Genomic DNA, 16073 nt, shown 5'->3' with positions numbered 1-16073 from the left:
GAGCTGTCTTGCTCTCTCGCTCTCGATCCAATGGAACTTCACTGCTCTCTCAGCCAATGATGGAGAGTCCCCGGACAGCCGGGTCTCTCGTGCAACATCGCTGAGACTGCTTTTACTACCACTTTAAGGTGTGTGTGTGTGTGTGTGTGTGTGTGTGTGTGTTTGTTTTTTTTTTGTTTTTTTTTTGGGGGGGGGGGGGGGGGGGGGGGGGAGTATTATTATAATTTTTTTTTAACTATTATGATCTGTATCAAATTCATTGTTTTATGCATACCTCTGAACCGGGTTTAAGCGTAATACTTCGATGTGTTTTGTTTTCCATATAGATCGAAGCTGGACAGTACTGCACTTTTGTTATATCTACGGATGGCTCCGTAAGAGCATGTGGGAAAGGCAGCTATGGAAGGTTGGGTCTTGGAGACTCAAACAACCAGTCTACTCTGAAGAAACTAACCTTTGAGCCTCACCGTTCCATCAAAAAAGTTTCTTCTTCAAAAGGATCCGATGGGCACACCCTGGCTTTTACCACAGAAGGAGAGGTTTTCAGCTGGGGAGATGGTGACTATGGCAAATTGGGCCATGGAAATAGCTCCACCCAAAAATATCCAAAGCTAATTCAGGGGACACTGCAAGGAAAGGTAAAGATCTGACCTCTGGAGTGACTGGGAAATTGTGTTTATTCTTTACACAGTATCATTTGATTTCCACTTTACCTTGGAACCCTGATGATATATTGTTTTCTGTCATCTCAGGTTGTGGTGTGTGTTTCAGCTGGTTACAGACATAGTGCCGCTGTCACAGAAGATGGAGAGCTCTACACATGGGGAGAAGGAGATTTTGGACGATTAGGTAATTTTGCTAAAAATTGAATTCCATTAATTTTTAGATGCATATAGCTAAAGTGGTGTTGTTATACCGGAATTGTATAGCACCAACAGTTTGCGCAGCGCTTTACAATGTAGAGAGGGGACAGCAAAATTGCAATATAGTTCAATACAAAAAGGACAGGAGGGCCCTGCTCGTGGAGCTTACATTCTAAAGGGAGGGAGGGAGGTTGTACAAAAGGTAATGACTGCGGGGGATGGTCTGATGGTGGCTCAGGTACAGTTCTTAGGTGGGTCTGGGATAGGCTTCCCTGAATAAATGAGTGTTCAGGGATCTTATAAAGGTGGGCAGAGTAGGGATTGACTGGACATACCAGGGCAGGAATTTCCAGAGGATGGGAGAGGCTCTAGAGAAGTCCTAGAGGCGAATGTGGGAGGAGGTAACAAGTGAGCTAGAGAGAAGGAGGTTTTGGGAGGAGTAGAGGACGATTTAGGTGATATCTGTAGATGAGGTTAGTGATGTAGCTGGGGGCGATATTGTGGATGGCCTTGTATGTTGTGGTTAGTATTTTGAATTTTATACGGTGGGGTAGGGGAAGCCAGAGAGGAGCAGCAGTCATGGATCGGTTAGTGAGGTGTAGGAGTCTAGCAGCAGCGTTCATAATAGACTGAAGGAGGGGTAGCCTGTGTTAGGGTAGGCCGGTTAGCTGAGGCTGGAAATAACCAAGGAGTCAATAAGTTTGTTTTGTGGTGTCATTTGTCAGGAAGGGGCGAGTTCTGGAAATGTTGTGGAGGTTAAGGCGGCAAGCTGTAGCCAGAGATTGGATGTGGGGGCTGAAGGAGAGGTCGAAGTCTAGGATTACACCTAGCACCCTGGCATGTGTGGAGGGATCAATGGTTGTGCCGTTGATCTCAACTGTAAAGTCATGGGGATCGGGGAGGAGGAAATATTACAAGCTTAGTTTTAGCAAGATTGAATAAATCTGTTATACGTGAGGAGATCGAGGGGGTGAGTTGAGGAGTGAAGAAATGGATCTGGGTGTCGTCGGCATAGAGGTGGTATTGAAAGCCGTGGGAGGTTATCAACTGGCCCAGGAAAGGGGTATAGATAGAAAATGGGAGGGGCCCAAGGATGGAGCCTTGGGGTAACCCAACAGGAAGAGGAGGAGATGTGTTGTATGTGACAGTGAAAGTGCGCTGAGACAGGTCAGGGTTAGTACAGGCAGCAGGCAGAAACATGGTCAATAAACAGGTCAGGTGCACTGGTGTGGCAGTGATCAGGAACACTGTTGCTGACACTGGGACTGTTGCGGCAGGGGATTGGGCGACACTGGGACTGTTGCGGCGGGCATTGGGGGACATCGGGACTGGTGCAGCGAGGGATCAGGGCTGATGCCACTGACCATAGTGATATTCGAGAAGCCAGCCATTGTGCATTATCACTGCTACAGCAGTACGATGTCACCATAGTAACACTGCACATGCTCTGGTGACGACATGTAAATAAATTTAATAAATAAATAAAAATAATTATCATAAAGAAAAGTGGACAAGCTTATGTTGTTTTTGTCATTTGTCTTTACTTTCAGGCCACGGAGACAGTAATAGCAGAAACATCCCCACTCTGGTGAAGGATATCAGTAATGTGGGTGAGGTGTCATGTGGGAGCTCCCATACTATTGCTTTGTCTAAAGATGGACGGACTGTGTGGTCTTTTGGTGGAGGAGATAATGGTAGGGACAATGTTTTGCCATACAAATGTCAGTACATTTTTTTGTGTGATTTGTACTAAATGGGAACTTCCTTCTCAGGAAAGTTGGGCCACGGAGACACTAACAGGGTATATAAACCAAAGGTGGTTGAAGCACTACAGGGAATGTTCACCCGGAAGGTGTGTGCAGGGAGTCAGTCCTCTCTGGCTTTGACATCTACTGGACAGGTATGGTTAATATGACATAGTCTAGTTTGTTTATTTCTCATTTGTTTCCTATATTTGTATACAACCTTCTGGTGTAATTAATTCCCAGCTTTCTGTCATCCTGTATTTAGGTCTATGCTTGGGGCTGTGGAGCCTGTCTGGGATGTGGATCTTCAGAAGCAACTGCCTTGCGCCCCAAGCTAATTGAAGAGCTGGCTGCCACCAGAATAGTAGACATTTCAATAGGAGATAGCCATTGTCTTGCACTATCACATGGTATGTATTATATGTACAAACAATTGGGATTGACAGAGGCTGGCCAAATTTCAATATATCTATGGCTGTTCCTGCTTGACAGAAGACAATATAACGATTGACTTCTGTCAAATGGGACTGTTGGGAAAACTTTTGTCAATCAGCTGCAGTTCTTTTATTTTTTTATTTTTGGCAGGACTAATCCACTTGCGTCAGATGAATGAATAGTTATACCTGCTGTGAACTTCAGAAGATAAACCATTCTGCTTTGTTTTCAGATATAAAGATGCACTTGAATAATTAAGTTCCTGTTAATCTCAGGACCACTAGCTTTGCTTTCCTTAGCTTGGTTCTAAGGGGATATTAGAATGCAGCAAGGTTTAATGTATATCACATGTACAATTATGACCTTTCATCTGCATGGGGAACTGGTTATTTGCCACATAATTTATGTTTATTAATAGTTGAAGATGTGTTACTTCTCTTTATCTGCATGTAAGTAATGTGTACAACATTCTGTATTTTACCAGACAATGAGGTTTACGCATGGGGAAATAACTCCATGGGACAGTGTGGCCAAGGCAATTCAACCGGCCCTATCACTAAACCAAAAAAAGTCAGTGGACTGGATGGTGTGGCTATACAGCAGATTTCAGCAGGCACCTCGCACAGCTTAGCATGGACAGCACTGCCCAGAGACCGGTATGGTATAATGGTTTATGATCTAATAATGCTTGATTTGAGGCGGTAAGGGGTAAATTCACCTGAAATGGGGAACTATGATGTGCTATTCATATTTATAGAAGGCATATTGTATGTATGTATGTATGTATGTATGTATGTATATGGCCTGTGTATCCGTATATTGTTTACACTTGGTATACATTTCTTTGGCTGGTAATACATGGAGCGAATTTCCTGCGGGGTTTCCCGTGACGCGTCAGAGGGGGCGGGAGTCACTCGTCACGGGTGGCCATGCCCTCGGTTATAAAAGAGCTGTCAAACAGCTTGCGCATCATTTGGTCGGGTGCCTCCCGCGGAGGCGGTATTGTTCGTATCGGCGGGGACCGGGATTGTAGAAGGATTACAGCGCTGGAGTTTTTTTTTTATTTTTTTTTTATTAAAGGACTTGTCCCAACTTGGTGTGTGTGGTGTTAACATTTTTATTTTTATTTTTTTTGTGAAATGGTAGGGGTACAATGTACCCCGTTACCAATTCACATAGGGGAGGAGCGGGATCTGGGGGTCCCCTTTGTTAAAGGGGCTTCCAGATTCTGATAAGCCGCCCGCCCGCAGACCCCGACAACCACCGGGTAAGGGTTGTGGGAATGAGACCCTTGTCCCCATCAACATGGGGACATCCTCAGGGCATGTGGCCTGGTATGGTTCAGGAGGGGAGGGGGTGCTCTCTCTCATTGTTGTTGTCCCCCCCCCCCTTTCCTGCGGCCTGCCAGGTTGCGTGCTCAGGTAAGGGTCTGGGATTTTTGGGGGGAACCCCATGCCATTATTTTTATTTCTTTTTTTATTTGGAGCAGGGTTCCCCTTGATATCCATAGCCGACCTAAAGTGTCTGATAATTTGTGGGGGTCCCCCAAATTCCATTATTTTTTTCCAATGATTTTTATCTGTATTGCCGGGACCCGACAATTCATTATAGCCGCTAGTAGTTTTAAATTACCTTTTTTCCTTTTAGAAATGTAATTTTGTTCAGAGACTGTTATAAACACAGGAAACATGTGCTACTTTACAGGCATACTATAGACACTCCCCCAGGTCTGAAATTTAAAGGAATATTTCACTTTTTATTTTTTCACTTCAAGCATTATTAAAATCACTGCTCCTGAAAAAACTTCAGTTTTTTTTAAACTTAATTTTTTTTTGCATTGATACATGTCCCCTGGGGCAGAACCCAGGTCCCCAAACACTTTTTATGACAATAACTTGCATATTAACCTTTAAAATTAGCACTTTAGATTTCTCCCATAGACTTGTAAAGGGTGTTCTGCGGCTTTTCGAATTTGCCGCGAACACCTCAAATTGTTTGAGTCGAACATAAAGCTCATCCCTAATCAAGACATCGCTTGTATATCAAGGCAAAATTTATTAAAACATTTTTGCTTGTCTTGCAAAACGCTCTCAAACCAAGTTTTTACTGTATTAGGTCCACGAAAGTACGCAATGTAAGTGGTTGCCGGGTATTGGGTCCGGTTTATTTTTAGAATACGTATGTCTTTTTTAATCTTAAATTCAGTAATTTTTTTATTTTAATTTTATTTTTATTTCTCCATTTGCTACCTACAGTATATCTTCTTTACTATTACTCCTAACATTTGGCATTTAACATCAAGTGTGCATAGAATGTTGGGTAACTGTAATATGCATACAAATTAGATAACAATAATTCTATTATAAAGACTGTAATGCAGTAATCGTTTTAAATAAAATGGCTTATTTTTATTTGAATGAAAGTACAATTTTTTTCCATAAAAGTGGTCTGTTATTACGCTGCCAGACTGTAGTGACGCACTGTAAGACGCAATTGTATTAATGTTACTGACTCTTTCAGACAAGTGGTGGCGTGGCATCGTCCCTACTGTGTGGATCTAGAGGAAAGCACCTTTTTCCATCTGCGATCTTTCCTGGAACGATACTGTGAAAAAATCAATAGTGATGTCCCCCCTCCTCCCTTCCCATCATCCAGGTATTGTTTGAGTTGCTGTTTTATTAAGATCTGATACAAAATCTATCTATCTATATATATATATATAATATTTGTTCAAGCTTTTCTATGGCTAGACTGTGGACATCACTATTTACATATTCCTATCAAGCAGTAAATGACCTTTAAACCAACCCCTCACTCAGGTCAGCTCATCCTGTTTACCATTCCTGAGCCTCTGCTTTTGTTCATAATAAAGTGCAATTATACAAAAAAAAAAAGCAGTTGGGATATTTATGACAGAAGAGACCCTAGTGGTCTCTTTTATCATAAACCCTTCTTGTCTGTCAGCATTTATGTACACTGAGCCAAAAAATTGCATTTTAGTGTACATTTACGACACCGCTCTGTGCTGTGATGATGTAACTCCCGTGCGCATGCTTGGAAGGAACAATCTTGGCAGTTGAAGAATCTGAACCCAGAAGGATGACTGGGCAAAGATGACAGTTCCCGTGACCAACAGGAGAGCTTACAACGCTGCATTTGAGGGGATGGCTTGCTAGGTTAGTCTACCATAATGTGGCAAGATGCTCTGCATACTAGCATATTACACCTAAAAGATTCTAAGGCCCAATAAATTCCGCTTTAAAGATTAGAAGACTGCCAAGTCATTGCTGGGAGGTGAAGCAGGGTGAGCTGGCTTAGACCAATTCATTACTTCTGCTACAATCTTTGAGGATAAATTGCTCCACCGTGCTTTCAGCTACATGGGTAAGTGATGGATTTTTAAAGCTCATTGGCAACTTGTTATAAATGTGTAAATATTTAAATGTCTATAACCTAGCCACAGTTACACTTAAAACAAGTTCAAAACTAGGAGAATTTTATTGTCTGTTGGTTTGCATATTTTTTCACATAAAATAACTTGTATTTGTGTGTACATGTTATCTCTTAAAGGGAACATCATAACTTCCTAAAGTTGTGCTTAAAGATGCTGTCCAACCATCTAGCCCTGGCTTTAGCAGGAGGTGTTGCTACCAGCATCTTGGGACGCCAAGCTGGCCCTCTACGAAATTTGCTTTTTCGCCTAATGGATGCAAGTGTACCAGATGAGATTCAAGAGGTGATGTTTGTTTACATTAATCAGACTTTCTGTCTAAATAATTATGAATATGTTAAGTGACTTTTCATTTAGACAAGATACAGTACAATTGTTTCATTTGCCATTTTGCCATATCCCTTTCACCTGCTGTGGCTCTGCTGTAAGTACAATTTTGTGATTGTAGAGACTGACAATTGTTGATTTATGTCATTCTCTTTATACGGGGTGATGTAATAAATTATTATTATTCAAATTTGGCTCCATGGGTCACAGGAACCGCCCACTGTCATCAGGATCCCTGCAGTCTGTATAACAAGATAAAAACGTATATAATTTGTTACAAAAACAATGGGAGATCTTCACTTTGCAGTATGGTGATTCTAGAATATAAGATATTGCAAAGCACTTACATTTGTCTCTTCATCCACAGGTTGTAATTGAGACTCTGTCAGTGGGAGCTACCATGCTGCTGCCGCCTCTCCGGGAAAGAATGGAGTTATTGCATTCTCTCTTGCCCCAGGGACCTGATAGATGGGAAAGCCTTTCCAAGGGCCAGGTATGTACATTTTTCTGAAGGTATATTTTACTGTTGCAAATTGTTTATGCAGGAAGCAGCTCTAGCAAAGATGAGTATCTCAGTACTTTCCAAATCTGTTCTCATGTCTCCCCAACAGTGCAGGTAACCTTCCATATGTGGGCCGTTTTTGTAATAAGCCTTATGCCTAGTACACATGGGCCGAATGTCGAGAGACATCATCTGGTTCAATAAAACCGTCCAACATTCGGTCCGTGTGGGTTGAATGAAAAAATGAAGTGTGTACCAGGCTTTAATCATGTGATTTAGCTACCAGTGTGCAGAAATCAAAACATGCATTATACAGTCTCTCAGGGAACAGACCCACAGGGTATGTTCCTTTTGGGCAGAGGACCCTGACTGCCCTATTCATATAGCTGGATTCAGAAAGCCCGCCTTAACTTTGCGGCGCCGTAGTGTATCGTGTTTACACTACGCCGTCGTAAGTTAGCGAGGCAAGTACATGATTCACAAAGTACTTGCCTGCTAAGTTACGGCGGCGAAGCGCAAATGCGGCGGGCGTAAGCGCGCCTAATTCAAAATAGGCTGAGGGGGCGTGTTTAATGTTAATTTGGGTTGACCCGACGTGATTGACGTTTTTTTGGAACAGCGCATGCGCCATCCATGTACATATCCCAGTGTGCATTGCGGCTAAGTACGCCGCACGGTCCTATTGGTTTTGACGTGGACGTAAATCCCTATTCACGGACGACTTGCGCAAACGACGTAAAATTTCCAAATTTCGACGTGGGAACGACGGCCATACTTAACATTACTATTCCAGCTATTTGATGGAATAACTTTATGCCTGATTATGCGTTCTGTAAATGGCGTATCTGTACTCCGTCGGGCGTACGTTCGTGAATAGGCGTATCTAGTGATTTACATATTCTACGCCGACCACAATGGAAGCGCCACCTAGCGGTCAGCCTAAAAATTACACTTTAGGATACGACGGTGTAAGACACTTACGCCGCTCGTATCTGAGCCTAATTTAAGCGTATCTGGTTTCCAGAATACGCTTAAATTAGCGCCGACACACATTCAGACTTAGGCTGGCGTATCTACTGATACGCCAGCCTAAGTCTTTCTGAATCCACCTATTGGTCTCTAATCGACCTCGTCCCTAATAGTGGAAACGCCCACTGAAGCCAGTGTAATTTATTGTGAATGAGTTGAAGCATCAGGCAAAGGATATGAAGTAGATACCTATAGGAGGATAACAGAAAATGTAAATGAACATATAATCAGAATTTACAGACATGTAGATTTATAGATCTTTCAAGAACTTGGATGTTGCCACTGATGCGCTTACTCCTTCCTCCTGATGGCCCCACACATGTGGAGCGTCCATACTGTTATGTAGGCATGCCGTTTTGATTCCATTGGGCTAAATTATTCATAGTGCCTTGAAAAAGTATTCATACCCCTGGAAATATTTCATATTTTGTCATGTTACAATCAAAAACGTAAATGTATTTTATTGGGACCAACTTCGCGTTGATCTGTCACATAAAATTCCAAAAATAAATTTTCGCTTTTGGTTGTAACATGACAAAATTTGGTAAATTTCAAGGGGTAGGAATACTTTTTCAAGGCACTGTACCCTTATTTTTACTTTGTCTTAATTTGCTTTCCTGAGGAAGCTGACAGTAAAATGCATTGAGAACACAGCCACCATCTATGTTCACTAGATGAGATGTGGACTGATAATGATGGGTGAAGGTTTCAGGTATTCTCATGTTTAGATGAAAGTTGAGAGGTAACGCGCTAGATTCCTGCAATATTTTTATTTTACATGTTTTAGGGTCATTGTAACATTAAAATTGTGATATGACAATTGTGAAGAATTTGTCCTTTTTCACGTGTCTTAAAATAAATACTGTGGTTGACATTTTGTAATAAAAACTTGAATGATTTTACTACATGGTTTGAGATTTAGATCTGGCACCTTTTTAAAAGTCCCATCCGAATTGAGGGATATAATTTGATTTTTTTTTATTTTTTTTTTTTATGGGGGTATTTTTACAAAGCATGCACTGTTAGTGAGATTTAAGGACTGATTTGGGAAATACTGCTTTTGTCTCTAATTTCTTCAGCTTGGCTAACATTTACTTAGATTTAGAAGGATCAATAATCCTTGTGCAAATGTCCGCTTTTTATAAAGAACTGGTATTTACCTGAACTTTACGTGAACTTTTAGGGACACAAATAGTGCTTAGTTTTGTTTACTGGTCCCCTAGCTTTTTATGTGTTTTTTTTTGGACCTTCATATCACAGGCCGTTGACAAGGAGTCGGAAAGTTTGCGTTTTTTTTTCATATATCACAATAATGTTCAGCTTTAAAGTTTGCTTGGCCTGGAGGTTGCAAGGCAGTGTTGATAACTTTGCTGCCAAGCCTTGTGGGTTGTGTTGTGGTGTTTTTAACAAGGGCTTAGGCCCAGTTCACACTTATGTGACAATCGCACTGACTTTGAAGCGCTTGTCACTTCAGAAGTCGGACCCCATTTGGACTCCATTCTGTGCAATGCCACCGTTTTAATCGGTGTGACTTGAGTCGCTCCAACTTAGAAATGTGTCCGACTTTCATTGACTTCTGTTAACGAAGTCTTGCTGGGGTCCGGCTTTGAAATCGGCGGCAGTGTGAACCTGGGCTTAAAGCGGGAGTTCACCTTAGATTGATGCTCATTTTGTCTAGGGAAATCGGGTAGTTTTTTTTTAAATCGAAGCCGTACTTACCGTTTTAGAGAGCGATCTTCTCCGCCGCTTCTGGGTATGGTCTTCGGGACTGGGCGTTCCTATTTGATTGACAGGCTTCCGACGGTCGCATCGCCTCACGAGTAGCCGAAAGAAGCCGAACGTCGGTGCGGCTCTATACGGCGCCTGCGCACCGACGTTCGGCTACTTTCGGAAAATCGTGACGCGATAGATGCGACCGTCGGAAGCCTGTCAATCAAGTAGGAACGCCCAGTCCCGCAGCCCATACCCGGAAGCGGCGGAGAAGATCTATCTCTAAAACGGTAAGTACGGCTTCGATTTTAAAAAAAACTACCCGATTCCCCTAGACAAAATGAGCATCAATCTAAGGTTAATAATTAACTTTTCGGGTGAACCTCCACTTTAAACTATAACTAAAGGCTAAGGGGATTAGTACACCTGTCAGGTTTGTATAGGTCCTGTTTTACCATTATAGCTGTGAGTGAAAGTGAAAAAAATCCCAAATTTTGGGTTGTCACCAGAACAGGAATAGAGGAGAAATCCCCAGTGTTACAGTAGGCTCGGTAGTTCTAGTAACAATCGGGGATATACTCAGATGAATTTCCTCTTCCTTTCTGTTGTGACTGTGGCACAGGAAGTGAAGGGAAATTTCCCCAATGGAACATACATAGAGAAAACCTGACCGGGATTATAACTTTCCCTTAATCTATCCAAAATGAACAACAAATGTGCCTTTTAGTTCTAATTTAAAGTGACTATATGTCTAAATGATGAAATGGGTTCTATCAAACGCCTGTCAGCAATTCTCATGGGTCTTCAAACTATGGCCCTCCAGTTGTTCGGGAACTACAATTCCCTTCATGCCTAGTCATGTCCGTGAATGTCAAAGTTTTACAATGCCTCATGGGATGTGTAGTTCCGCAACAGCTGGAGGGCCGTAGTTTGAGGATCCCTGGAATAGACATTTAGCTGATGAATGAACTGGTATATATTTAGAACACAGGTATATTGTCTATCCAGAGTAGACATTCTGCTTAGAGATACCAGAAAAGCACCCTGTGCTGATTTAATTCATTTATCGGCGTCTTGAGACTTGTGTTTTGATTTGGGGATTGGAATGTACCCTGCATAAGTCAGTGAATAGATAAACTATTCGTAATGAAAAAAAAAAAGTTGTTTTGTATGGGAGTTCTAAGATGATATCATTACAGAGGATGCAGCTGGACATCATTCTGACAAGCCTTCAGGATCACACACATGTGGCATCCTTGCTGGGATACAGCTCTCCTTCTGACTCCTCAGACGGCTCCTCTCTGCCTCTCTCCTATTGCTCCAGTTCTGACCCCAACTCTCAGGGCAGCCATCCAGACACTCACCTTGCAGAGATCCTGATGAAGACACTTCTGAGAAACCTGGGCTTCTACACGGTGAGACCACACAGCTGGAATCTAGTTTATGTATTTATTATGGGTTCACCAAAGTCACCCTAAGCACGTATTCATTTTATTACTATAGCCTTAGACTAGCCATACATGCTTCAATTTCTCTTGTTTAGCCATGCAGGCTGAATGAGAAAAAATATTTAATAAATTCCTCCATTCATGCAGTCAGTCCCCTGTTGATTGTTTTCTGACAGCTGCTTGCACCCGTGGCTGTCGGGAAGTACCCTGCCAATGACCACATCTGATTGGATGCAGTCACTGTTTAGCTGCCAGCAGGGCTACTCAAGGCTTTAAAGAAATTCGAGCCATACATTTGCTAGCATTAGGGTTACCCACTGGCTTTTAAGTATTCGTTTTTTTTTTTTTTTTTACAGGTGTAACATTTAGATTTTTTTTTCTGAGATTTAATGTGATATAATTATGTATGTATAAAAGCCAGGGCAGCCAGCAGTGCTCTAAAGTGAATCAGGCAGGGATATGTATTTGTTAGAATCTGAATCTCAGCTCTTATGTTAGTACACCAATACAGCTTTAACCCTCAGAGAAAGTGTGTGTTATGTTATTTAGTTATATTCTCTCCCAGTTAGAGCAGAAATGGCATATTCGTGTAAAGCTGACTATAAACGCAACAATGAGATTGCACCATTTACCATCAACTATTAGGCTAGGTTCACACTTGTGCGGCTCTGCGAGCGGGCACAGCAAGTGCAGTGTGGATTCCAGTGCAGGGAAACTTTGCTGCTTTTTTCAGTGCGTGTGGGTGGCATTCGGATTAATGGTACCCCCATGCATCTGCTGTGTGGGTGTTTGTGACCACAGGAACAGGTGTGGATCCGCAGCAGGAACCACCTTCACAAGTGTGAACATAGCCGTAGGGTTAAGGGCCTGCCAGCATTGATACTAATTGAATGGCCGGTTTAGGTTTTTCCTTCATATTGCATAGTTTTGGTAAATCTTAAGGCCTCTTGCACACTGCAGCTTGAAAAAGCTCAGTACAGCGTTTTTTCTTTTCTTTTTTGCGAACTGCGCATGTGCCGGGCGCCTACATTTCCCAGTGTGCATTGCGGCTAAGTACGCCGCACGGGCCTATTGATTTCGACATGGACGTAAACGACGTAAATCTTTGATTCACGGACGACTTGCGCAAACGACGTAAAAAAATCTAATTTCGATGCGGGAACGGCGGCCATACTTGACATTACTATTCCAATAGGGCCTAGCTCTAACTTTACGCGGCTTATCTCTTGCGTAAACGGCCTGCGTCGGCCGGGCGTACGTTCGTGAATTGGCGTATCTCCTCATTTACATATTCTACGCCGACCGCAATGGAAGCGCCACCTAGCGGCCATCCAAAATATTGCAATCTAAGATAGGACGGCGCAAGCCGTCGTATCTTAGATATGTTTAAGCGTATCTCTGTTTGAGCATACGCTTAAACATAAGTCGGCGTAGATTCTGAGTTAGGTCGGCTTATCTACTGATAAGTCGGCCTAACTCTTACTGAATCTACCTAATAGTGTCAATCTCTGTGGCAATAGGCAATGCTGCGGTGACATACTGGCTGCACCTAACTTTTCCCACCAATCAGTGAAGAGTAGAATACAAAGAATGGTTCTGACCCCTTTCCTTTTTTTTTCATCTAGTTTTATGGTGGAAAATATCAAAACCTAGAGCAGAAAGCTGCACAGCAGCTATGGGAGGAGGTATAAAGATGCATGCTAGAACATTGCTTTCACTGGGCTTATGAGTTAGAATAATCTGCTAAAAACATTCAGTTTGATGCCATATCATACATCTTACAATCTTCAAATGTTCAATGCTTCACTGGTGCCAGGCAATTTTGAAAACCCTTGCAAGCTCTGTTATTTAACTCCAAAGGCTAAAAAATCATCAGGAAAAAAAATGCACTGGATATTGCATATAAAATATCTTTAATAAACAAACTATTTTTAAAATTGCTTTAATAAAATAATATCTAATATTCAGTGGGCTTTTTTTTCCCCCTTTTTGTGTTTTATATACACATTTATATGTCACATCTTCCCCCTAAACTTTGATTCTGTTCCCTTTTGTAATTCGTACAGTATGTGGGCACCCCCTGGGGGATTACAGAGAGGATCTTTGTAACACTGGTGCAATGCTCAGATCTTCTGTAATCCCTTTGAGTATGGATGATGATATATGCTCCCACCCAGAAGAACATCTAATTATGTATTCTCTTTTAGGATCAAGCTTTTGGAGAGTTGGAGAAGAACAGTGATAAATTTATTGTAGGATCATCTTCCGCAGAGAACAGCCAACCAGCTCATCTTCATGAGTTGCTATGCTCCTTGCAGAAACAGTTGCTGGCATATTGCCACACAAACAATATAAGCGAGGTATGTATCGCAGCTAAGCGCAGTGGCTGATGTCATCCTGCTTTCCTTAGAAATTAAAGAGTAAGGCAAATGAGTTTTTTATTTTTTTTTTTATTTTTTTTTTTCCTTGACAGCATTGAATGCTTTGTTTATATACTGTGTATAGACTTTATATTCTCAGGATTAATGTATTGTTTTCTTTATCGTACATCACGGGACACAGAGCTGCATATTCATTACTATGTGGGTTATAGAGTCTACCTTCAGGTGATGGACACTGGTGTAATCAATTAAACAGGAAGTTCCCTCCCTATATAACCCCTCCCCTACTGGGAGTTCCTCAGTTTTTTCATCAGTGTCTAAGGTGTTGGTCACGAGTTAACATGTGCTCTTAGGAGCTCCACTGGAGGGATCCATGCTGGATGTAAAAAGCCTCCATAAATCCGGATCCGTCCAAGGTGCTTCATAGCCAAAGTGGACGGTACCCGGGCCTCGGTACGAAGAACGAGGTTTAGCCTATAATGCCTCTCTGCGGAGGGCTGGATCCTGGGTTCCAGAACTTTGTGCCTTCTAAGGACCAAATGTTTTTTCTGCTGCCAGGGTGCTATATAGGTCCAGGGGTGTGGTGTTCCTGCCATGGACCCCGGTCCCTGAAGGTCTAGGACTATACCCACGGTGAAGGGGGAAGATTGGGCCTCTTGCTTGGCAATACCCTGCAGCGTGGAAAGGTAAGAGAGGGACCTACGGGACTTGGTTCGACAGTAGGTCTTCTGTAGGGGACTATGGGTCTCGCCTATATTATGTTTTTATGCATGGGCAATGTAAACCACAATGTCTTTTGAGACGGGATGGCTCAGGGCACCCATATACCTCCCCTAGCCGGCATGTAGCCTGGGCCACTATGTCTGTTCAGACAGGATGGCTGTAGTACCCATATATCTCCCCTTGAAGGGGCTGGTACATAAAAAAAAAAAAAAAATGCCCTTAATCCTATGCAAAGCATTGTCTTCCATGAGTAGCTGCAAGTCTTATCTGTTTTTCCACTACTATGGGCAGTAAAAGACATGCCTGATGTTTTCGCTTACCATGCTTTCCAAAGACGGAAGCTTAAGTGTTAGCTGGTCTATTGTGCGTCCCACTTCCTCAGCTTCAGGCTCTACCATGTCGCACGTGCTCACCGGCTCAGTGCAGTCGCAGAGAGGGCTCTTCAAAAAGGCCCAGACGTCAGAGCTCTGTAAAGCTAGGGGGACACAAACGCAAGCACCTTGTGTGAGTTGGATACAGATTCATCTAAGACGCCTACTCCGCATCTAGCTGTGCAGATTAGCAGGCATTGTTGCTGCCAGACTATGTTCAGCTGTTGATGCACCTGGGTTAAGCTCCTCTGCTTTTAGCTTAGGACTTTGGTCTCCCCATTGAATAAGGTCAGGGGTAGGAATATAAAAAGGAATCGCCACCTGAACCTGGTGGCCCCTTATTCTCCCCTGTAGAGACAGCTCACAGATTGAGCCATCAGACCTGTCAGGCAATCAATGCAGCCTCCCCCAACATTGCAGCCACTCTGCATGTGTTTTGTTTTTTGCATCACATTTGTTGTTCTACAAGAGGTTAACTGCTATGTTCGCAGCATCCTCACAAGAAGCAAAAAAAAAAAAAAAAAGCAGGGTGTGTCCCTTTTCCTGCTTTAATCCTTAAACAAAGGGATTAGAAGAGCTGGGGATGAAGGTTCACTGTCAGAGGACAGGAGACAGGAGCTGCAGCCTAACGAGGAGAAGCTATCAATAGCCCTACAGGTTCTGATTGCACCTGCAGTCTTTTCAGAGATTCATGCTGCATATAATTTCCCTCTGCCTACTCGGCCAAAGCCTCTATCTTCTCCTTAGAGTGTAAAGAGAGGTTTTCCTATAGGTGGCTAGTAAGACCTCCATATGGTCCTCAGCCTGGTGTCGGCTTCAGGCTAACCAAATGCACATCTGAGGGATGCACAGTTGCTGGTACACATTGCTAACGTCTCTTAATTGAGGAAACGCACATCTACAGAGGATAACTTCCTTTTTACCAGTCCGCATGTTGCATAAGATACATGAGTTTGGAATGCATGTGGGATAAAAACAAGTAACAAAGCATGTTTTATTGTGGATCGCATAAGGATACATGTTTCTGTCTGTATGGTGTTGCATGTTTGTTAGAGTTGCATAGAAATGCTTGAGTGCATAAAGATGCT

At 42.6% G+C, this 16073-nt stretch overlaps 1 protein-coding gene across 7 annotated transcripts in view; it reads left to right on the top strand.

Moving 5' to 3' along the window:
- Window positions 1-16073, top strand: part of HERC1 (HECT and RLD domain containing E3 ubiquitin protein ligase family member 1) — a 232131-nt gene that overhangs the window by 67651 nt on the left and 148407 nt on the right. For all 7 annotated transcript variants that reach the window (XM_040343076.1, XM_040343077.1, XM_040343079.1 and 4 more), the window contains exons 6-16: window positions 327-638; window positions 753-849; window positions 2414-2557; window positions 2636-2763; window positions 2874-3018; window positions 3528-3699; window positions 5564-5698; window positions 6614-6779; window positions 7189-7314; window positions 11262-11477; window positions 13718-13870. In XM_040343076.1, the coding sequence (XP_040199010.1) occupies window positions 327-638; window positions 753-849; window positions 2414-2557; window positions 2636-2763; window positions 2874-3018; window positions 3528-3699; window positions 5564-5698; window positions 6614-6779; window positions 7189-7314; window positions 11262-11477; window positions 13718-13870 (1794 nt within the window). The remainder of the gene's footprint in view (window positions 1-326; window positions 639-752; window positions 850-2413; window positions 2558-2635; window positions 2764-2873; window positions 3019-3527; window positions 3700-5563; window positions 5699-6613; window positions 6780-7188; window positions 7315-11261; window positions 11478-13717; window positions 13871-16073) is intronic.

This window comes from Rana temporaria, chromosome 3 (assembly GCF_905171775.1).
Source record: "Rana temporaria chromosome 3, aRanTem1.1, whole genome shotgun sequence".
Taxonomy (NCBI): domain Eukaryota; kingdom Metazoa; phylum Chordata; class Amphibia; order Anura; family Ranidae; genus Rana; species Rana temporaria.
Note: the sequence above shows the minus strand (reverse complement) of the source record. Positions and strands in the feature narration are given on the sequence as shown.